At 40.7% G+C, this 25,098-nt stretch overlaps 2 protein-coding genes across 2 annotated transcripts; one reads left to right on the forward strand and one right to left on the reverse strand.

Moving 5' to 3' along the window:
* On the reverse strand, nucleotides 1-4,678 carry LOC311034403 (cytidine deaminase; the record flags this gene model as incomplete). The annotated part of the gene is made up of 7 exons (XM_084042284.1): nucleotides 1-114; nucleotides 449-506; nucleotides 588-699; nucleotides 780-902; nucleotides 2,281-2,392; nucleotides 2,913-2,989; nucleotides 4,606-4,678. The coding sequence occupies 7 exons, from the start codon at nucleotides 4,676-4,678 to the stop codon at nucleotides 1-3; spliced, it is 669 nt and encodes a 222-aa protein (XP_083898410.1).
* A 1,902-nt stretch (nucleotides 4,679-6,580) lies between these two features.
* tm4sf5 (transmembrane 4 L six family member 5) lies at nucleotides 6,581-15,386 on the forward strand (the record flags this gene model as incomplete). Its single annotated transcript, XM_084043019.1, has 5 exons — nucleotides 6,581-6,754; nucleotides 9,057-9,137; nucleotides 10,289-10,431; nucleotides 12,632-12,824; nucleotides 15,114-15,386. 5 exons carry the CDS (start codon nucleotides 6,581-6,583, stop codon nucleotides 15,129-15,131), a joined length of 609 nt encoding a protein of 202 aa, XP_083899145.1. The 3' UTR covers nucleotides 15,132-15,386.
* Between the last annotated feature and the right edge of the window lie 9,712 nt (nucleotides 15,387-25,098).

The following is a 25,098-nucleotide window of genomic DNA, read 5'->3' on the forward strand; positions in this document are numbered from 1 at the left end:
TCAGTCCTTTGCAAGGTGAGCCGGAGAAAAACCCATAGGCAACAATTCTTTGAGGCTGGTTTCTTTGTAAGATCCATCTGGCTTTGTCAAGTAGACAATCCAATCTGGTCCAAACTGTCAAGAGAAAATATGAATGGAGAGATAATGTATGACCTCATTATGTTGTCATTATGTTTTCTAAGCATTGAGTTATGTCTTGCTGTGTCTGACTGAACCGATATCCCAAATCAGTGTTTAATGGGGAATTATGCTAATGGGACCAAATTCTTTATGCACTTGAGGTCTTCATGTTGGATTTGTACATTTGTAAGTGTGTAGTATGTAAAACATAAGGTATGGTGGTGAGTTATCAATGATTGTGTGACATAAACCTTCCGCTTTGGAATCAGTGTATAGGAACTTATTTTGTCCATAATGTCTCAAGTGTGTCTCAACAAGTGTCTCTCACCTCCATGAGAACCTGTCTGCATGCTCCACATGGCCCCACAAAACTGTCTTTGATGTCACTAGTGGGGAGAGAGGGGGGTAACATGTACTGTATATAGAAATGTAGGTCATTTGTGTAATGTAATACGTGTTATTCTTACCACGTTACAGCAATGGCAGAGAATTTTGTGTGGCCCTCCACCACTGCTCTCTGTATGGCTGTTCGCTCAGCACACACTGTCAGACCGTAGGAGGCGTTCTCAACATTACAACCTGGAACACACAACAAGCACTTAACTGAGTTATTTATTAAATTACCTGTAATATGTTAGGTTCGTCATGTATGATATTACCTGTGATTATAGCACCATCTGCTGTCAATATTGCGGCACCCACCGGGAACTGGCTGTATGGGCAATATGCCATGTTTCTCGCTTGCAAGCACCTCGAAATCAGCTCTTTAATCTTTGCTTGGTCTGCTTAGAAACAAGACATGGGGTAAAAAAGGAAAGAATAAAACAAAAATGAAACCTTGATCCATTTCTGAAATTTGATCATAGTCTACACATCATTGTCTTCATACTGAATATGTTTGAAATAGAAGTTTCATTATTTTAAGTTTCATCATAAGAAGCCATTTAAAATTTGACAAACAGGGAACCATACTTGCCTGCCATGTCAGATGAAGAACTACTCTGCTGTATTGGTTGACTGGTAACGTTGTAACTGGTATTCTTCTCTTCCTGTTTCCTTTAACTCCTTGTGTCTACGGTGTGAACATAAATGAATGACTGCTGCAATTTTTTGTTTTTTGATCGTCCTTGCTGTGGTGAGCAGTAGTTGCATAGGATTCAGGTCGTTCAGCTGAAAGTAAAGAGGCCTGTGACAGCGGGGTCATCATAGCTGTCTGTTTACATTCTTTGCCATTGGCTGGTTAAACAAAGCGTACTTTGTTAGTTTAAGCCAAATTGCATAATCGTTCAATGGATACAATCAGTGATCAATAGCCAAGTCAGATATGTGTAACGTTTACCCACATTACTTTAAAGTTATGTCATTGTTCATTCTAGAAAATAAGTATTTATGAAAAAAAAAATGGAATTTAGGCAGAATATAATTTTGGCACAAAGAACATGAATACTGTCTTTCTTCAGGAGTGGTTAGAAAACCTCTTGGGGACTTCAGAAAGGTCTAATGTGTTGATCTAATTTGCTAGACAGTTTTCACAGCCATGTGTTGTTGCATGTCTTCCCCCCTCTACACTCACTACACTCCTTACGAAAATAAAGCAAGTACGACCTGAAAAAAGTTCATATGCAAGCCACTCAATTACAAGAACCAAAGTAGGCTACTTGCAATTAGTGACTTTGCACCACTGAGAATTTTATCTTTGAATTGCAGACAACTTGAATAATTATTCATATCATGGTAAATCTGAATTGAAATGAAATGCATGAAAATATAACAACCAAAACCCCATTATTCGTTGTAGGATAAACATATAAAGATCAACTAATCTCATCCACTCTTCCTGTGGCCTCCAGAAGGTTTCCAGTAACCTGCTGATTGAGGCATACCTGCTGGTAAGTGGAGAATATAGTGCTGCCTTCTCCTCCTCTGCAGACTGTTACAGCTGCTGTGGTGTCCTTGGATGATCTGTACACTACCCCACTCACTCAGTTGTCCCATTAAGTAGTTTTGGGAACCAGTGGCTCCTGAGTCCCGAGCCATGTGGCAGGAGCCTATCCCCTGTTTCTGTAGTGTGAGGCGGCTTGATGTACAAGTACACCCACTGGACACGACGCTAGTATATCACAGGAACCTATCCCCAATTCACCCCTTGATGCTGAGTACCAAGCACGGAGGCATTGGGTCCCATTTTGATAGTCTTTGGTGTGACCCGGTCGGGGGATTGAACTCGACCTCTCAATCTCAGGGCGGGCACTCTAAACACAAAGCCACTGAGCTGGTTAGACAATATATTTAACATTTATGTTTCCAAAATACAAAAATGGCTTACACCATTTCCTTCTCAGGTATCCTGCTGCTGTTCTCCAGATATGTGAGCTTTACAGACAGACAGATGTTACGCATTTAGGATGGTTGGCTTTGCAGAGGACAGTGTTACTTGAGGACAGAGGAGATCAAGTTCTACAAACTAAACTAGTTCACTAGGTCTGTGTTGATGAGACAGTCTTGGAACATTACTGTGATTCAATGTGTAGGTGTGTTTTAAGGTTTGCCAATGGAACAATGGCAAAATAAACTGCAGTCAAAACAGATTAATGATGATTGATTTGATGTTGGAGGGCGTGGCAGGATTTATGCAGCTTAAAGGAAGCGTATAAGAATAACTTTACAACTTCTGCATGCTGCTGCATGCTCATTATTCAATTCAATTCAAACTTTATTCCAGACACTCAGGAGGTCCATACAAAGAAATTGACAAAACACATCAAATAAATTAATCATAAATAGAGGCTGACTCTCCAGTGTTTACGCAGCCTGAACGAGTACCGGAGACAGCTCTTCCCAGGATTGACTATATCCTCATCCTCATATCCTACATCCGGCACACACATGAGACATTAATCCATACATAGTGTCGTAAGAGAGCCTCACATGTATGGATTCCACATGTTACAAACAGGTGACTGGCACTATGCCATCTAGGGACTTTAAGTAGAATCCTCAGGGTATCATTGTAGGCCACTTTAAGCCTCCACATGCTACCTTTCTTGTATGTGCACCGCTGTATACATGGGAGTGCAAAATGCTTTAAAAAGTGCACACTTGACAGGACCTGAACACATACTACATAAGGTGATTGATGATTACCTTAGTTAACTTCTCGAACCTTGCAGTGTCACAACTAGTTTACATGCTGTATCATGTATCAGTATAGCCAATATAGTCAGTCCTGTATTGGCTGTCAGTCCTCCAGTGGCTGTCTACTGAACTTGAAAATTATGAAAAACATTAGGAAGAGGAATTATATGTTGCATATCATCTGCATATGTTGCATTTTAATGTGTTGTGATTTGTTATTTGTTTTTTTTATTTGGCTGCTACCATGGCCAGGTCTCTCTTCTAAAAGAGATTTCTGAGCTCAATGGGACTTCCTGGTAAAATAGAGGTAAAATAAATATCAGCATGGATACTCTATATACATGATATACTGTATATGTCAGATATACTGTACGTATTACTTCCAAAAGTAGTTGAGTACAATAAGTAAACAAATTGAGGTTGAAAGTAGAATTACAGATTTTTTTATGTACTCAAAGATAATGATGTACATGGCAGTGCACCAGATGGTACACAAACCATGCGCTTGTAACGTCTGGTTCGAATTCAGTCACAGCAGTGAGTTGCATGTCTTCCCCGCTCTGTCTCGCTACACTCCTATGTCATGAGAATAAAGCAAAAAATACCCGAAAAAGGTGCATAAAAATGCTACTCTATTATAAGAATTCAAGTAATTGCGATTAGTGACATTGCACTGAGTATTATAGATCTTTGAATTGCAGACAACATGAATAATTCTGGGGGACACCAGTCTGCGTTCGATTAAGTATTTCAAGTGGTTTACAGTAAGTGGTTATGGGTTCTTTATAGAACCATTCAAATATGATTAACAATACAAAATTAACCTTGGTCTGAAAGGTTTATTCTGGAACCAAAAACGGTTCTTCTAATCTATGACATCACTCTGAATAACCTGTTTCGGTTCCAGTTGGCACTTTTTTTTGTTGTGCGTACCAACTAAACCATGGGTCTATTCCACGAAAGCGGAATTAAATTATCCTGGTTTAAAAGGAAAATCCAGGTTTGACAAGCCTGCGCTGTTCAGCCTGGTTTATTCAGTTCCACGAACGCCAAGCCTGGCTGAGAAGGAGTGACTTTGTCAAGCCAGGCCACGGCCGCAATAAATATAGATCCAGAGAAAGCGAATTAGCAAATTAAATGCAAAAGTTGTCCAAAAATATGCAACTAATTTATATTCAGTTAGGCTTAAACATGAGGAGTTTATGTGAATATTGGAATTATAATTATAAACACTTAGAATCATTTTCTAATTTTAAATTTCTAAAATCGAAGATCTACAAGTGAAAAGCTTCCCTTTTGGCGGCCGGGGGTCCCCGGTCAACGGGGGTCAACGGGGGTCCAGGGGTATACGGGGCCGGGGGTCAACGGGGGTTCGGGAGTACCCGGGCGTACACGGGGGTCCGGGGGTACACGGGGGCCCCATGGTGGCCGGCCCCGGCCACCACGGGGACCCCCGTGGAAAAAATTGTCTTATGGCGGCCGCCACGGGGACCCCGTGGACCCCCGGCCGCCATAAGACATTTTTTTTCCGAGCTTGTAGATCTTCGATTTTCGCATAAGAATTGAATAAGTGTGGAAAAACTCATTGGTTTACGATTGGAGTCATTGGACTAACAGCTATTTCACAAAAAACTGAAGAACAAGGCACTGGATTAATAAAGCTTGGCTGTTAGCCTGGTCCGGACCAGGCTAACTTCACAGCTAAATTGCCATGGTAACTAAGGCAGGATTGCTTCAATTTTCTTTCGTGAAACTGGATCATGGATAAACATATCCAGGTTTACTGGCTAAGTTAATCTGCCAAGCTAACTCAGCTTTCGTGAAACCGCTTCCTGGATAATTTAAGCCAGGATAGCCGTTTAAACCTGGGTTAAACCCGGTTTATCCCTAATCCAGGTTTCGTGGAACGGGCCCCTAGGTCACTAGGTCTGTGTTGATGAGAAAGTCTTGGAACATTACTGTGATTTAATGTGTAGGTGTGTTTTAAGGTTTTCCAATGAAACAATGGCAAAAGAAACTAGATCAAAACATATGATTGATGATTGATTTGATATTGAAGGACATGGCAGGATTTAAAACAAATGCAGCTTCTGCATGCTTCTGCATGCTCATAATATGTTTACATTAGATGTTGATAACTCTCAATCTGTTTTGGTCCTGACAACATGGATAGGTCTCTGGGGCATCGATCTCATGTGCTGGACTGGTAGGGACTAAACAGTTGTCTGGGGTTCCACCTTCACAATTTTGTTGAAACAGGCCAATGTGGTCATATGAAGTGCCTTCCTATCCATGGGTTTGATTTAACCTTTGATTTTAATCTAGCCTATTTATTTTGTCAAAACATAGCAAAACTAAAACATTGAACATATCTAGGGGAACACATTCTAGTCACATTGCATCAAAGATACCCTTAACACAGAAAACCTATTTCAATTGGAATTTGTAATTGTACAGCGACAAAGAATGCTGATAACATTCAGCAGGTCTGTCAATGTCAGCAGTTTGATACTCATTAACCCACCACCATTAGGAACACTGAACAAATGGCCATAAAAAGATAGTCCAATACTGTATTATCCAATTTCCTCTTTCAAATAGACAAGGTCAATGCATTTGTAGAACATTCTGGTTTTTAAGTCTTGGATTTCCCACTCTAAATACAGTACTGCTCTGTCATTTAGACTCCACACCACTCTGTCTATGTCCTTTCGGTTGACAAACACAGGTGTTTATTTTAAGTCCACCCGGGACGCTAAGCTAATGTTAGAGCAACAGACCATAAATGGAACTAATGTGTATGATATCATCATGGACAGGTATCAAAGGGCAGTCTAGAGACCTACCCTCCCATCCCCCCATCCCTTCTGCACTGCTCTTATTGCCCTGCATTAATTCGTTTAGAGCAATACACCTTGCAACATTTGCAAAGACAAAAATATGTTTTGAATAAAGAAAGAATATATATTTATTCTCTTTAAGTTACACCAACAGTTTCTGTGGTTTTGTAGATTTGTAGATCACGTGATCTCGCAGGCAGCTAAACCATCATTTGGCCTTTGTTCTCAGTCCTGTTGCGTGTGTAGTGTTTGCCTTCCACCCTGTGACCCTGACGAGTGTGTGAGCTATCCCTGGTGAGGCGTCACTCACTTCCCGAGCCTCTCTTCAGTCTTGAGTTACTTAGCTTTTTGTTTTTTGGTGGCTGTGGTTGTAGTTTTAGTCTTTTTTCAGGGGACTTGTTGCGGTCCCTTTTGACTGCGTGAAGGCAAAGAAGAAAGCACAGAGAGACAGAAGAAGATAGCAACGAAGTGAGACCGATAGAAGGATGTGCTGTACAGGAAAGTGTGCCCGCTTGGTGGGTCTGATCTTGCTGCCTTCAGCGTTCATCTGTATGATTGCCAACCTGCTCCTTTTCTTCCCTAATTTGGAGAGCCTGGAGAACAGTCAGATCTCCTTGGAGGTCTGGCTTATGGGGGGACTCATTGGAGGAGGACTCTTTGTGAGTACTGAATTATGTCATGTTATATATAAATAATAATAAATCACAATGAAATCAATCAATGATTTGACACATACATGTCATGGCCTTTATTTTGAAATATTTCTGAAATTCACAATACACATACTGACATTGGATAGGCACACACACTTCCCTTTTTTTCTGCTAATTTCTCAGCAATAGGTGTCTCTGTGATATAATAGCAGCGGTTTTCAAACTTTTCAGGCCGCAATCCTCCAAAATAATCATATTTGAACTGGGGGACCCCCCAGCCTGGCATAAAACTATGTTTGACTCGGTTCTGCAGATAAATATTGTGAAAATAGCTGATCTACAAGCTCACAATGCCTCAATTTTGGCCAATCTTTGATATTTTTTTATATTATAGTTTGTTGATTACGTTTGATGCAGTAATGATGTTATTTAAAAAAAATACAAAAACACTTTTTCATTTTAGAGGTATTTGAAATGTTTAAAAAGTCCTTAGATTGACACTTTAGAAACGTGCAGTTGGTTTGTTTACTGTTGAGTGAGAAAACAATGTTGCACATTATGAACCACTGATCAATAGCATCCACTATGTGACCACTTAGTTCTTGAAACGTCTCACTATTAAGTTGATCTTCCATTCGGCCCAACCGGTTTGTAAATTCTGTAGCAACAAGGAACTTAGATAATGCATAATCATAATGATGTGTGTTGTAAATGGAGACCTTTGATGCCTATAAGGGTGTGTCTTTATCACTACTTCATCATAATCGAGACTGTGATACTGACCAGAGCCCTGTATACTGAGTAACTCTGGTTCCATGGCTCTGCTCACTCATTTATGTGTCATTAACCTTTGGAACAAGAAACTAACAATTGATTCAGGATTCACAAATATTAGTATAGTAGATAAGAGATGACATGCACACAACAATACAATTGTAACAAATGTCAAAGACAGACAGAGACAGAATACAGTACGCGCACACACACACACACACACACACACACACACACACACACACACACACACACACACACACACACACACACAGACAGACAGACAGACAGACACACAAACAAACAAACACAGCAGTGACTTTTGCACTTCCTCCGTTGGGGCATAGTAAGTCATCAGACTGCAGTTATTTCTGCATTAGGCATGTTTAAGAATACACTTACACACTTAGATGTCTGTGACCCACCCAACAACAGAAACAGGCCACCTTTTTCATTCCCAGAATTACCAAGGGGGAGGGGCAGGGCCGGATTAACCATTCGTGGTGCCCAGGGGGGCGGGAGGGGGGGTCTTTCCACGATAGTAGAGTCTTCTTTCACTTTTCCCCTGCCGTTTGGTGCTCCCCAAGGTTGGTGCCCAGTGTTGTAGCACTTAAAGTCCTTGCATTAAGCCAGCACTGGGAAGGGGGGCTTTGGTGGTTATGTTAGGGGCGGGCCAATAGATTCCAACAAATGGTTCAAGTTTCTTAATCACATAAACCTGTGTGTATTCTGAGGTGAACATTCAATCAAAGTAGTATAACTACAAGTTGACTTCTGAGCTGAAACAAATGTGCATTTCAATATCAGGTATTAATCTTTGGAATAATCTTGATATAAGTATCAAAAACTGCAGAAATGTTAAACAGTTCAAGCGATGCTATAAGCAGTCATTTATACTACATTATGGTCAGATCATTTTATACTGATTGACTAATTTAATAAGTTACTATGATTATTTGCTGTATATGAATTGTTTTTTAAATTGACTATTTTCTTTACTTTATATGATCTTTTATTACTTTTAGTAGGATCGATTTATATGTATTATATGTAAATTGTGTACTCATTTTATGGTATATCAATTTGTATTAAAACATATTGTTTTACAATAGGTTATTTGTCATGGTAAGAAGGGGGCCGGACTAGATAAGCATTTGCTTCTTTCTGTCCCTTCTTGAACAAATGTTTTGAAATTGTGATGATGATGTATGGAGTTTTCTGTACTTTTAAATTGTTCAAGATAAATAAAGATCAAATCAAATCAAAAAAGCTTTGTAGATTGTAGATTTGCTATTTTCGGCAAAGAGATAGACTGAGGGGGAAAAGGAGAGGGCCCAGTATAGACCCCTGGGGGACTACTTCAGTCAACTAAGTATGTAGGAGTCAAGTTAAGTCATGATCCAGTGGGCCTCCATTTTAAGGAGGAGTTCTACAGTATATCTGGCCTACTGGCCGCAGTGTGTTTGAGATGTTCTCAATAAAGTTGTTTTACGTAGCTTGCTTAAAAAATTACACCTGCTGTTTGATTTGACAGATGCTGTGTCCCAGCTGTTCAGCTATCAGGGCAGGGGGCAAAGGTTGCTGTGGAGCAGGTTGCTGTGGAAACCGATGTCGGGTAAGTAAAGCCATGTGAAAGCGCTTCCGTGTCATATAAAAAAGCATTTCCGCGTCATATAAAACAATGGTTCTCAAAGTGTGGGGGTTCCAGGGGTGCCAGCTAAATGATGTATAGTTATGAAACTTATGAACCAAATGGACCCTTACAGGTCGTAACTCTGAGAGTGTACAAATGGAAACCCTTAAGGGTCCATTTTGTTCCATTTGTACACTCTCAGAGTTATCGGCGCCCAAAATAACCCAATGTATTAGGGCAATATAATACCTAAGCTAGTGTGCCCATTGGTGGCATAGAGCTTGAGATACTTGCTTGACAAACCACATGTGACTCTATTGGATTCTGAATCAAATCCCACCAGTGCCTTTTTTTTGTACATGATTGGATTCTAATTGGACAGGTTAATAGCAGTGATTCTGATTGGATTGGGTTACTAATTATAATTAGCCATCCAATAAGAATCACAAGAATAGTATCCAAATCGCTGTTATGCTTCTTTTACAACGCTGTCGAATCAGCATCATTGTTTATCTGTTCCAATTAGAATTGCCATTATAAGCCCATTAAAATCTGTTCAGTCAATCAGTTTAACCTCATTTACGAAACAAATCTAATGTCGTTGCCTCCCTGTCCAATCTTTAATTATCTATAGCCAGCAGTTTGTGAACAAAGTGGTAAATGTGGTGCTCGCTGGTGAAGCCACAATATAAAAGGACACATCGGGATGGTATTGCCCCCACTTGTGTAGTGATGGTCTATTTACCTAGGCCAAATGGAAATGGAAATCTTTATCAGACAATACAAGAACAAAAGTGCAACGCTGGTGCAACTAAGAGTTTTACAAAAAGTGTGTGTGCGTGTGTGTGCGTGTGCGTGTGCGTGTGCGTGTGCGTGTGCGTGTGCCTGTGCCTGTGTGTGTGCGTGTGTGTGTGTGTCCGCAGCTAATCTTGCAAACCACTGGACTGATCACCCCCACATTTCTAGTGCAACATAATTAGACATACATGTTTTATACTTTTTGAAATATCGTAACTTTTTAAAACTTTTATTTTATACTGGTCTGGTAGTCACTGGAGGTCGGAATGTGCTGAAACACAATATGGACATAACTGATGACTGTTGCTGCCTCTTTCTGTCCACTACACTAACAGATGCTGAACTCAGTCTTTTCCTCTGGCTTTGGCCTGATTGGAGCCATCTATTGCACCAGTGTGGCTTCAGCAGCTCTGGCTAAAGGGCCCAAGTGTGAGACCCCTGAAGGCGAATGGGAGTACCCCTTCGAAGGCCTCCCCACGTGAGTGTCATTACTCATGTAATTAGCCACTTAACATGCACATCCCAGTGTAGTGTACATTACAACAGTTACAACAAAATGCGGTCCAGCAACAAAATTAGTCAAACATTTGTTTAACCACTTTAACCCTAATTCATACGTCTGCCATTCAAAACTAGCCAATCTACAAGCTCACAATGTGTCGCAATGCGTTGTGAGCTTGTAGATCTGCTTTTTTTAATGTGGAAAATCTCGGGGAACAAATATGTGCTCATACACAGATCCACACACACAGATGCATTGTGTGCATTGGTGTTTACTGGATTGTTGGATTTGTTTTTACACGCAAGGTACATATGTGTAAGCTCCTTTGCTCTATGGGAATGACTGTAAAAGATTAATATTCATGAGTATTGATCAGAAGTAACACAAACAACATCCAGTAGGGGGCAGACGAGGCCAGTGCTTATTTGTTATTTTGTGGTTTTAGTTTAGACTTACAAGCAAATAATATACAGAGCCCTCTTATACCGATGATCAAATTACTATCATTATTATTTACATAATATCTCAATAATAATAACTGATAGATTATATCATTAAAAAAATGTTTGTATCATTTATTTTCACCTTCTGATAGTCTCAACCTCAATATAGATTCAACTTTTTAAACTTGTGAAGAGGTATTTAGCCATTTTTTACATAAAGAAATGCAGGCTTTAACCATTTCTTTCTTCAGAAGAGGGGACATTTAGGGCATTAAAGATCATGTATTTAGGTTGTCTGGGTGGCACCGCACATGGGTAAAGCAATTTCTCAACACTGTGTGGGGACTAGGGTTCGATTCCTCTGGGGAGGAATGTGTTTCAGTGAACACAATTGGCGGTGTTCACAGTTGATCTTGGCAGGATATTATGTTCTTTGCCCTGGTTGGTCGGGGTGCGTGTACCTGCCAGCGGCTATGCTGGGAGAGTTACTGGGGGGGCGTTGTGTGTTCCCCTGCGTACATTTACTCAAGTACTGTACTTAAGTACAATTTTGAGGTACTTTTACTTTACTGGAGAATTTCCAATTGTCTATACTTTTACTTCTACTCCACTACTCAGAGACAAATATTGTACTTTTACTCCACTACAATTATTTGAAAACTTGAGTAACTAGTTACTTTGCAGGTATAAATGATTACATTATAAAACATACATTAACCACTTTAGTCTTATTTTATACCTTGGCTATTTGAAAATAGCTGATCTACAAGCTCACAACGCGTCGTATCGCAATGTGTTGTGAGCTTGTACATCTGCTATTTTCAAACATTTTTGTACTTTAAGTACATTTTGATACCAATACTTTTGTACTTTTACTCAAGTACATTTTTTATTCCAGACTTTCACTTTCAATGTACTTCTACATTGCAGTATTGATACTTTTACTAAAAACATTTGATTACTTTTTCCACCACATTACGCTCTTCTGCTGTTGGTGACTGTGTGTAACCTGCCCAGGCCAACAGTTGGTGTTGGCAGTGACAGGGACTGTTTAGTGTAGTTCATTGTTTATGGCAAAATGACAAAAAGAAAAAAGAAATCTTGAAAATAAAGAAATAAATAGAAGCTCCAAGTGTATTAATGGACTATTAGCCTGCATTACGTTACTTCAGCATAAGAAACAAGCTTGTGTCCCAGCATGACACAGTAAGTGCCCCCCCACATACCCCCACACACACCCTCAAAAATGCTATTGTTTATCCATTTTATTTTTCATAAGGTGTGAAAAGTCCATGCAGTTTCTGAGAGCTCATGTTGACTAATGCCGTAGATTCAGTATGAGGCTGTTGGCAACTTCAAGGTATTTTACGTGCTTGGGCAGAGCATATGTTCTGTATAGAGAAACCCCAGCATACAGGGGCAAGTCTGACAGTTTACCCAACAAACACTATTTAGCTTGAGCCAGCCCTTCCTCCAATGCAATAACCTATTTTGTCTTTATTTTCTGACTCTACATAATATTTTCTTCAAGGTTTAAATAGGGCACATGATGTTCCATTTCAGCTCATTTCAGCTTCCTGACCACCAAACCACAAGTCAAGTCAAGTCATGTTAACACATTTTATCTTCCTATACCCCAAGACCAGCCTTGCTCACATTCAATCATCCATATTTTGGTTTATCTTTTACTTTAAACTTTCTGACTACCTGTGTTTGTGTCTGTATCTCTGCAGAAACGGCAGCTACCTGGCTGATGAGTCTCTGTGGAAAGCGTACTGCATATTCCCTGATAACATAGTGCCGTGGCACATTGGTCTATTTGCCATTCTGCTGTGTATGGGCGCACTGCAGACGGTCCTGTGTGGCATACAGGTGGTTAACGGCTGCCTGGGCTGTATCTGTGGGGACTGCCGCGAAAGCAAGGAGGTAGACAGAAGAAGGGTGTGAGAGAAGGGTCTCTCTCACACACACACACACACACACACACACACACACACACACACACACACACACACACACACACACACACACACACACACACACACACACACACACACACACACACACACACACACACACACAATTATTCCAGTATAATTATTCCACTATAATTATTAGAAAACTTTACTAGTTACTTTGTAGATTTGAATTATTAGTACAAAATATATATTAACCACTTGAGCCCTATTTAAACTTTGGCTATTTAAAAATAGCCAGTCTATAAGCTCACAACGTGCCACATCGCAGCGCGTTGTGAGCTTGTAGATCTGCTATAAGATGTTAATACATTTTATACTATGATACCTTGTGAAACGTAATGAGTACTTTTACTTTTGGTACTAATACTACTGATGCATACTACTGATGCCAATACCTTTGTCCTCAATTAAATGTGGATAACCTGTTAATAAAAAATATATATTTTACACCACTGCGCGTGCGCACACACACACACACACACACACACACACACACACACACACACACACACACACACACACACACACACACACACACACACACACACACACACACACACACACACACACACACACACACACACACACACACACAATATCCTATATAATGTCCATATCAGAATTATTTGTATTGCCAGGCATGTTTGCTCATACAAGGAATTTGCCTATATCTGCACATTCTACATAGTATAGCAGCATATATTTACATTACCATATTATATTTATGTTGCATGGTCCTGGGGGGCATTGAGGGGTGAGAGCAGGGTAGTCCCAATCCCAGAGATCTGTCAGTCACCAAAAGGGAATGAAGCTGGGCTGTTGGTCCATGAATTGGATGTGAAGCTTAATCTACTTTTCACAATATCATGTAGAATTTTCAAAGCTGCCATGTCCAATTTGAATCCAAATTAAAAAAGGAAAGCCATTAACATTGATGTTACAAACTTGTTAAGTTAAGCTGAAACTGGGCCTTAATACAACGGATATTCCCAATTAAGCTTGATGCAGTAGCATCAGTAGTTCTGTTTTTAAGTGTTTTGATGGTATTACTGGGATCTGTGGAAACTAGTATACGTATATGTTTGAGTGTGCATGCGTGAATGTGTGCGTGCGTGTGTGCGATCGGCTTGAACTTAGTCAATCTCTAAATGCATTGGTTAAAGCAAAGTATGCAACACAGGAAAAACTGTCAAAGGAACTCCATCCCCAACTTAAAGTATGCTGTCCTGTAGTTCCATCATTATGTTTCTGGTCCGATCAGAATTCTAGACTTTGACTTCAGCAATGAGGAACTGGTCTATAGGAAACAACGGAATTCCATTTGAAACCACCTGTCTCAGTAAATCCATATATGAATAGGACTGGCCAGAATAGAAATAACATAAATGGAAATGAGAAATATTTCTCTTTCTTTCGAGCAAATTTGACAGTAGACAGGAAGGCACTACTATAACTATAACTTGTAGCCTGTACTGTTATACAAAATTGAGACATTACTCATTACAGGGACAGTAAATACTAGGTGGGCAACGTAGCAGAAAGGCTGACTTAAGGTCTAACTCAGCAGAATATTGCACAGGGTAAATAAGTAGGAAAATCAATGTGATGGTTGAAGTTTAAGCTGGGATTTAGCCCATGGTTGATCATACATAGGTCTGGAACATATTCTGTTGGTCTTCCTTTGTACACTCCCATATGTACATGTAAAATCCAACACGTGAATGACTGTACACGTGTGCCTGTGTGTACATACGTATATACACACGCGCACAATCTATTATAAACGTAGGGACACAAATTGTCCTGCCATCAATTGCAAATTGATAGTTTAGAGTTACATCACAAAGTGCACATATGTACACACCCCCAAAACCCACAGGAAATGATAATGCACATCAAAGCACCTCCCTGATAAAACACAGCGCCCGTTAACAATGGGGAAGTATCTCAAGACATACTGTTGGCTGAGGCTCACACAATATTCAAATGCTTTTGCCTAACAGTCTGTACGTCCGTTTCGCAGTCGCGTAGATAATTCCTACTGTAAATCAAATAGACGATACCTGTCTGTGTTTAGTACCTGTGCGGAACTTTTAGGGGGCATAGTATTCATAGTATTTGAACAGTGTGGAACAGTTGTCTGGCTTGAGAGACTAACAATGAGGTCGTCCTCCTGATGGACAGCTAGTGTCTTCCTATCAGAAGCAGCTAATGAAAACATGATTTGTTTTCGCAGGAGGAGGGAGGCCTGTGAAAGGTGAAGAGAACACTCATGATCTGATCGGGAGACTGGAACCTTTCCCCAGAAAGGCCAGGGCAACAGTACTTAATTGTTTGTTTTTTTCAAAGATGTATTTCTATGCAGTGTGTTTTTCCTTTGATACTCTTTAGCATGATGTTCAAATCAGGTGTGTCATGTATGTGCCATAATCTGAACTCTTCTCTGGGACTTCTGTTGAAATACGCATCGTACTGTAGTCTTAGCACTGGTAATGTTTTGCATCAACTGCCTGCCTGAAAGTGTTTTGTTGAATTACTAGATCTGATTATTTTTCCTCAAGTGTCACTGGCTTTGATAGGAAGGGGTATTAATGTTTTACAAGGTATTCAGCTTATTTTACTTCTGTGTGACTATCAGCAATAACTTATTTGACCAGTTTGTATGTATATTTGATGCTTTAATATTTGTGCCCCCCCCCCTGACAAATAAATCCATTACAAACGAAATGTGTCATTATCGATTGTTGGTCCCAAACGAAGTGTAAAATAAACTCATAGTTATAATATTTATAGTGTAATCAAATATAAAGTTATAGAATATAGAATTATAGAATAATATACAACTTGCAAAAACAAGGTGGAAATCCCATTACTGTGTCCTAACCATATCATTCACTCAGTAACCCCAATTATCCACATGAATGACTTGAGTGAAGCTAAGCAGAATCTCTCCGCTGTTCTCTGTCAATTACTGATCTCATGTTGCGTTTAAAGCTCTCAGCAGTTCCTTTAGACACAGACAGCCAGATCTAACAGGATTGTTGTGCGTCAGGACAAGTTCAGAGGTCAGAGCCCCCTGTGGATCCTGTAAGGACTGCAGCTGCACTAACGGCGCGGTATCTGTGATGGGCGCCTATTAGAAAAGGGCCAGGTTAAGCCCATAATCTTTTGTTGCTATGGAGCCGCTTCGTCGTAATTGTTACCTAACTTCCAAGATAAATACACTTCATGGAGCTGCAGCCAGGTAAATATAGACGCTGTCTGGGTCTAGAGAAGCCGGCAACCAATGTGTTTCTGAGGGAAAGTCACATATGCACCATACAAAACCATCACTGTAGATGTCTTGTCTCGTCTCTCAGTGCCAAGACCACCCTACTGTGGATTCTAAACGTTGTACATGTACATATTAGCCAGTGTGAGTGAACACAGTTGAAACAGCTGACTGTGGAACTTTTATCTCTTCACAACCCATCCTGTGTGAGAATGGTCTCTCAATCTCCTTTATTTTGGTCACTTAAGAACACATTCTTATTTACACGAATGGCCTGGTTATGTACTAGCAAATTGTAAAAAACAGAAAGAAATCTTTCACCAAATAATTGCATAACTACCAAGAACTAGCACAATTGCTATAATGGTAAATGGTTCATTTATATAGCGCCTCCCTCCAAAGTGTTTTATTTTTATTTTTTCCCTGGAGGAAAACCCTTGAGATGCAGCATCTCGTTTTCTAGGGGGTCCTCACTTTACAAAGTGGATTACATTCACCCATTCATACACACACATTCAAGGCACCAATTTGGGTAAAGTGTCTTGCTCAAGGGTCCACCCCTACGGCCTTTACTTTACTCTCATGATGCTACTTGATATCAAATAAATCCCATAGAAATGATTACACACATTGTACAATGTGTGCCTAACCATGATTTTAAGTATCTAACAAATTGGTCTAATTGATCCCCACTATCAATATTTCAAAGCTATTTTGGGTAACGGTCTTTCACAAAGTTCTGGTAAATTCATTAAATTAAGCTTATAGGTGTGTGGGGCAGGTGTCAGACCCTTCCCAATGAGCAGGATGCCGTTTTTACAGTGTTTGGTTTGGCAAGAAGCAATAACTGATTGCAAGAATGATTTGATTTAAGTCACTGGAGCAGTTGCTTTATAGGTTTGGCTGTGACCATTTTTGTCACTTAACTACTTAAGCCCTATTTAGACTTCATCACACGACGGTGTGGCGTGATGAAAATGTCGATTATTTTGAAAATCTCCTCCTATAACAAAATGTCCAGAACAGGGACGGCAGCGTTAATCTGATTAAAGCCTAATTGATATTTAAATACACACAACGGAGCATTAAATGAGGCTTTAGCAAACAGATTGTTGATCTGTTCACAAGTAACCCTCTTACATAACATAGGGAAGAAAGCGAGGAAGGAAGGAGCTGGGGAGTGATTGAGGAGAGTTGACTGGGAGTCCAGGGGAACAAAGCGAGCCAAACGGAAAGGGGCCCACTCATCTGGTTTTCATGCAAGTCACATATAGGCTGAAATAACAGGTCAATAAAGTGTTACGGACAAACAGCGCCAAAATGGAGAAGAGGAGGAGAATGTGATAGAAAGGAAAGCAAGCAAGAAGAGGCAGGCATTGAAAAAAACAAGGGGTGGTGGGAAAGAGAAAATAAACATTGAGAGGGAAATGGTTGGGGTGGGGGTGTTGGGAGGAGAGGGGCGGGGGGGCAGAGAACAGACAAATAGAGGGCAATAGCCGTTGAAGTGTGAAGCCAAATCTTCTGTTCTATCCGCCTGGTGCACTAATTTAGACCCTGTGGTTAGGCCATTATTCAGAAATGAACCCCTCACTGCGTCCCGCCCCAGATGGCAACAACAGAGCGAAGAGAAGACGGAACAGAACACAGGCCATCTAGAAAAGAACTAGAACAGAACTGGTTCAGGCTGGTATTGGATGACTGTATTAACCACATAAACCCTAGTAGCATCCCAAACATTCCCAAACAGTCCCAAACATTTATCGGAAATTGCAGATCTAGCTCACAATGCGTCACAATGTGAAGAGATTTGGTGTAGAGGGCATTGTGAGCAACTGTTTCTTCTCACAATGATGTCCCAGATGGGGATGAGAAATGTAGGGAAGAAAGGTCTTCAACCAATTAAGCAGTTGGCACCCTCTAAATCAGGAGTTTTCAACCGGTGGTCCGTGGACCACTGGTGGTCCGTGGAGGTATTGCATGTGGTCCCTGATCATGCATTAGGTACTGTAGGAAAGTGACAGTCCCTTGTGAAGTTCTGGATGAGCTGTCAGGTAGAATTCCCAGAGCTTACAGTAAAAGCTAAATGTGTTTTACCTTTTATAAATACGTATATATGTGACAGTAGTATTTTCATGCTGGCATACCTGAAGAATATGCAAAGGGCCAGGTTCGAGCCAGAAAATGACATGAGACATGAGACTCCACTATAGCCAAGAAGAGATAGACATGGACATGAGAAACAGTTCACTCAATGACCTGGTGACCTAAGATGACACGTCGATGTTGACAGCAGTTACTAGGAGGTCAAGAACTTCCACAGAAAAGGAGGAGAAGGGGAAGTGTACCGAATTGCCTTAGTTATCATTATTAGGAAATGTGCCCATGTGATAGGGTGTGTCTTCTCACTCATACATACTGTAAGTTACAAATCAGTATATCATTTAATATGAGTTTAATATAGAAGGCTGGACAAAGTAAGAGACATTCTCAAAAACACTCAATTACTCAAAAACGCTTTGCTCACTAGCATAATATTTCGGTCATTATTTAAAAACATATGTCCATGGACAATTGGTTGAGAAACAAATAAAGGGTTATGCATATTTCAGTTCTCATAACTATAATCATACACTGTTCTAAGCTGATTATAATGCATTATAGACATGGGAAAAATAGCAAGTGTTACCAAAAACACTAAACTTAGCCCATATCCCCACCCAACACTGGTCCCGTGGTTGATTCTTAGTCAGGGTGGTGGTCCCTGGTTCACAATCAGTTGAAAACCCCTGCTCTAAATGATTTACTCTGTTCTTCTTTCACTTCTCTCGTTCCCTCTCAGGAATTGGGAATACTCTACATTCAGTGCATCAACAACCACAGCAGCATTTAAAAAAAAAACAATCACACTGTGACTCGTGTAGCCAAAAAACAAATGTTGAACTCAGACGAATCCCGACGGACTTCGCCACCCAATAATTATGTCAACCGCAACGACGCATGACCCATGCCAAGCCACAGGGTGGGCAGAGAAAAACAAACTGACATAATAGAAAGAACAGTGTCAACATGTCATGCAGATGCATGCATCATGTTTCAGTGTAACTGGTGGGAGATGGAGGCAAGATGCCTTTATTTTCTTTTACTATCACTCTATTACAATGGTTTTCAAACATTTTTTGCCCGGCACACCAATGGTCAAGTCAAGGTCTCAAAGCACGCCTGTATTCAAAGCCAAAATAGCAGATTTACTAGCTCACAACACATCATAATGTGCCATGTTGTGAGCTTGAAAATGTGTGAAGTAAATGAATTAATTGATTCATTTAACATTTTCGCATATAATGACCAAAATAGGGATGCCAGGAAGAAAGTAGTTAAAATATATTGAAAAATGATATAGTAAATTATAAAATAATTCTTAACTTTTTGTATCTTGTATTTAATTGGTGTAAGCCACCATGTTTTTTTTTGGCCTCGCCAGCAAATCATGTTTTGATTTAGATTTTGTTGTTGTGTAGCGGTCCCCTCGATCGTCACGTTAATGAGGGGAGGGCTTTTGAGTTCTTTTAAATAAATTTAACTTAACTCTGATTAACTCAGTATTATCTTGAATCTCTTTTATAATAATAAATGCAAAAGCAGCTTTTAAAGTCACAATGTTATCAATTTACCTTTTCATGCAGTTTTTAACCCAAAGTATATTAAATAAGACTCTCTTAGCTTCAATATTAACACATTGACTGCCTAGATCGAGTTAACTCGATATTACCGTTTCATCACTTGCCTGCCAAGATCGAGATAACTCGATTTTAGCAAAAAAAAAATATATATATTTTTTATTTTTTTATTTTACCCAAAGACCAAGGAGATATGAATTTCGAAGATCTTTACTCTCATCCACTTCCTTGTTAACTTAAAACTTTAAAATTTTGTATCTCGGCTCCTGAGTACTTTTTTTTTCCAATGAAAAATCTCTGGCAGAAGACTGCAAAAAATCTGAAATAATTCTGGCAGTCAATGTGTTTACTTAGGTCTGTAACCAAATGAACCCTCTATCTAAAAGGTAACAATGAAATGAATTCACACAACCAAGTAGTTAGAAAAATAGAATCTCAATTATTTAGTTTGTGCAATGATTGTGCAAAAATAGAAAATAGAATGGACACATAAATGTACACAACAAATGTTCAAGTGCTCTTTCCAGCAATAATGCAGGTTCAAACCTTAAAGATAAATACCCCTCTTCTTTCAGGAATACAAAATGTCACAATACTGTTATTGCAAAATACCAAAAATAATAAATACCTTCTCACAGATATTACTCAAAAGTGTAACACCTTCCTTTCAACACCAAGTCACTTAAGGACTACTATTATAATTTGTGGGTCCACACACACACCACCTTATAGGGGCTACACCATGAATTTCATTTTTTTTTAGGTTTTTAGTTTTTTTTGGGCTCCCCAGTGTCTCTTGTACCCCAACAAATATTTTTTTTTTACATTCAGTCATTCATGCTCATTTCATGGATTTCCTGAATGGGCGTGTCTGAACAGGCCATTTCAGAATGGCAGGGCAAGTGATGTCACTTGCCCTGATTTTGCATTGATGATGGCCAGACAGAATTGCTCAGTAGCTCCCCCCTGCCCAATAGGACGTTTTGGTATTGCAGCTGAAAAAGCTTGGACTGACAGACAGTCAGATTGTGAGAAAAAATATCTGGATGTTTTTAGGCTTACAACCTGTTTAAAACGTATTAGGGGGCAATATTTATATATAATATATTTTTTTTTAATTCATGGTGTAGCCCCTTTAAAGCCGGCAAAACTATACTAGTTATCCCAAAACCCTTTAGTTGCAGGCCTGGTCGTTGCTTGGGTGCGTTGTGGCCTCAAATCACATTGGCCCCTTCACTCCTTGGTGAGCAGAAATAAAAGAGTGATACCTTAATGTTCCTTGTTACTCCAACAGTCACTCACTGGTGCAGGTTAGCAGCAGGCTAGCATGTAGTGCAGTCCAGACACAATCTTCTCATCCCACGTTGCCAGAGAACTATTTATGAAGCCCTGGTTGCTGAAACTCTATTTGGATTGTCCTCTTTGTGTCCTCCAGTAGAGAACAACAGACTATCACCTTAACAGTTCAACTGTGGAAGTTAAACTGGGCCTAGAAACGACTGTTCACGTGCTATGAACTGACTGTAGACTCACTGTGAGCTTGTTAGCATTGACGTTAGCCTTTAGCACAACAGAAAACAACAGTCTCTGAATTTCGTGTAGAAAGTCTTCTTGTTGTTGTCAAACGTGCAGCTTGTCCTCTTATACTGACTGTTGTGCAAACACTCATGTAAGACACAAATTACACGCAGGTCTGTGCACTGCAAACATATAATATCATACAGAATGTCTCTGAATGAAACCACTCGTTACGTTACGTTCTCTCTCTTTCTTCATGTGTCCCACTTTCTCCCGTCCGGGCAGCAACATACTCTAACAGCTACGTTCCCCACAGGAATGTTAACCCCATAAGTGCTGGTCAGAATAAACAAGAAAACATTACTTTTAAACAAAACAAAGCAAAACTCCTAATGAATTAGTCATGAGTTATACATTACGTTTTTAAACAAAAACACATACCTTTTTAAAGGCTTTTAACACTTTTTAAAACAAACCATTCATTAAATGATTTTAATACCATTTAAAGTATAACTTATTTTATAGCTGGGTTACAGTTGTATTTCATCATTCTAAGGTACTGTTCTATCTTCTCTTCCTTTTACCATGGTTTTGTGTGATTAAAAGAAACTAAACTAAACTAATGTGTGTTTGTCACAAAACACCAAGGCACGATCTGTTCTCACGGAGCCCCAGTGTGCCTCGGCACACCATTTTGGAACCACTGCTCCATCACAGCAATATCCTCCTCAGTGTGGTCTCAAGTTGAGTCACACTGAGCAACGGAAACGAGCTGTCTCTGGCAAGGTGCCAATCTCAATGCTATAGCCTACACCTGTGGGCCCTGGCCCAGTATTAAATGGCGCCAGAGATGTATTAGAACCTCAAGACCCACAATTGGGCCAAAGCTTCATTCTGACCGAGCATTACAAGTGGCCATCGAGTCATCTTTCTTCACACCGCTACCCAGTGGTAACGTGCACACAGGCTGACCCAGAGTGGTGAACCTCTGGGGAGTTTAGGGAGTCAGATACTGAAGCATGTGTCAATACACAATAGCATTGTGCTGTCAAAGTGTGTGTGTGTGTGTGTGTGTGTGTGTGTGTGTGTGTGTGTGTGTGTGTGTGTGTGTGTGTGTGTGTGTGTGTGTGTGTGTGTGTGTGTGTGTGTGTGTGTGTGTGTGTGTGTGTGTGTGTGTATGTTGGTGTGGCATGTCCGCAAGATAGATACAGTGAAGAGAGAGACAGGAAATGCAGACAGAGAACAGCGGAAAGACACACAGCAAACAGTCCAGCCAGCCGAGAGTTGAACCAGGGACAAGTTGATGAGGGCATTCTGGTACAGTGTCGCCCCAAGTCCTTGCATTTCTGAAGCTTATCATATTCCCCATATATACTTCAAAAGACAGAGGTGAAGGAATGGGCATTAGAATGATGTCTAATAATGACAGAGGGGAGAGAGAGAGAGAGAGAGAGAGAGAGAGAGAGAGAGAGAGAGAGAGAGAGAGAGAGAGAGAGAGAGAGAGAGAGAGAGAGAGAAGCTATAGACAGAGCAGAGGGGGGAAAGGAGAGAAGAGTGGCATGTCCTCAGACTAGGATGTCACTGGAACAGGCCAGGGGTGACTTTAGGCAGTCAGTCTTCTTCTTGAAAGAAGGAAGGAATTAAATGACTTTGTCTATCATTGATTGATTTACATTTTTATAGACAAACATGCATATACATGAAAATGTGTCAAGAGGATAAAACACAAAGACAGAGAGAGAGAGAGAGAGAGAGAGAGAGAGAGAGAGAGAGAGAGAGAGAGAGGCTGTAGTCAGAGAGAGAGAGAGAGAGAGAGAGAGAGAGAGAGAGAGAGAGAGAGAGAGAAGTTACAGGTATAGACAGAGCAGAAGGGGGAAAGGAGAGAAGAGTGGCATGTCCTCAGACTACGATGTCACTGGAACAGGCCAGGGGTGACTTGAGGCAGTCAGTCCCAGTCTGACAAATCACATCACATCAGATACATGCCAACATCAACAAGACTGTGGCCTGGGTGTGGGAACAGCTAGAATTCTGTGAGAAGAGGAGGAGGAGGGCAACAGAAGGAATGCATGAAAGAGAAGAGAAGAGGGGGAATGTGTTACTCATTGGAGAGTGACAAAAGAAGTGTACGCCACCACTGTAATGCTGATTGTCTATTATTGATTGATTTACATTTTTATAGACAAACATGCATATGAACATGTGTAAAAACGGTCCAACGGTAGCTCAGTCTATAGGGATATTGCTTATGGACAGGTTCAAATCCAGCACGGACCACAGTGTGTGGTAGGAGAGGTGCACGTTCACCTCCTGGGTACTGCCGAGGTGCGCTTGAGCAAGGCACCGAACATGTGCTCCCGGGCACCTCTATGTGGCAGCCCACTCCACCATCCCTCCGTATTGCATGTCTATATAGGCTTTGTGTGTGTATTAGGGGCTTTTGGGTGCATGACAACTTTGTACAGCTTAACAGTTCCAAAACTGAAGTGATTCTAGTAGGCACCCACACCCCATACCAGATTAATCATCCCCCATAACCAGCATCACCTTCCCTGGACACAGCCTTCCCCTCTCACCGGCTGTCACTAACCTGGGGGTAAAAATGGACATCTGCGCAAAACCTCCTTCTTCCAAATATTGCAAAACTCCACCACACTCACTCTGGCAGATTCCGAAAAACTTGTCCACGCCTTCGTCTCCCTCAGGTTGCACTACTGTAATGCACTTCTCATGGGCATCCCTAGCAAGAGCCTTCAAAATCTCCAGTATATCCAGAACAGCACTGCTATACTAGGATCCTGATGAAGCCGTTCACTCCACTGGCTTCCCGTCTCTTCCCGGACCAAATACAAGATATCCCTGTTAACTCATCTGTGCATCGACGGCAACGCTCCTTCCTTAGTCTCCCCCACAACCCTCGGCTCGCAACCTCCGCTCAAACACTAACCTCCTCATAACCACCATGACCAACCTTCGTACCATGGGTGACCGGGCCTTCTGCTCAGCCGCCCCCGACTGTGGAATGCCCTCCCTGCCCACCTGAGAGCACCATAGTCAGTTGAGGGCTAAAGACTCTACCTTTTTAACAATTTTTGTTTGTGCTAGTTTTACCTCTAGGCTTTATGCCCTCATGTTTTTAATGTTTTGTTTCTGTTTCTTTTATAGTGGTGTGATGGTTTTTGAGTATAAAACTGACATTTGGTGAGACAACATGTGATAAAGACTTTCCATATTAGTTGGAGAACACAGTAAAATCAAAAGTGCAAATTGAACTGAGATAATATAAAAACGGACCCTTAGGGGTCCATGTGTATGCAGCCTTTAAAGTGTTGTTATATAATGAGCCTCTGTAATAAGAGGTGATGCCATAACTACTCCCCCCATCATTCTCTCCCCTGTATGCTCCATGCCACACATTTATAATGTTGCTATTCTCGTCTCTTGGCTGGTGTCAGTAGCACTGAGGCACCAAATAATCAGAGGGGCAAAGATTGGAATGGGATGAAGTGTGTATTAATGCCAGCTTTCTGTTCCGCAAGCCACCCAATTGGCTCCCCTGAAAGGATGTTGGGTGTCATAATGGCACCCTGAGCCAATGGACATGCAGAACGAGGAAACCCTCTTCTTCAGGTTTGAAGGGCGTGGCTCAGTTATTGATATCTGACTTACATCATAAACTCTCAGCCGGCTACTGGGTCGCCTCTTGATCATGTTATGGCCCCCAGCAGACTGGCTGGAACGCTCTTCACCTTACA

Source organism: Gymnoscopelus microlampas, assembly GCF_963454915.1.
Source record: "Gymnoscopelus microlampas genome assembly, chromosome: 19".
Classification (NCBI taxonomy): Eukaryota; Metazoa; Chordata; class Actinopteri; order Myctophiformes; family Myctophidae; genus Gymnoscopelus; species Gymnoscopelus microlampas.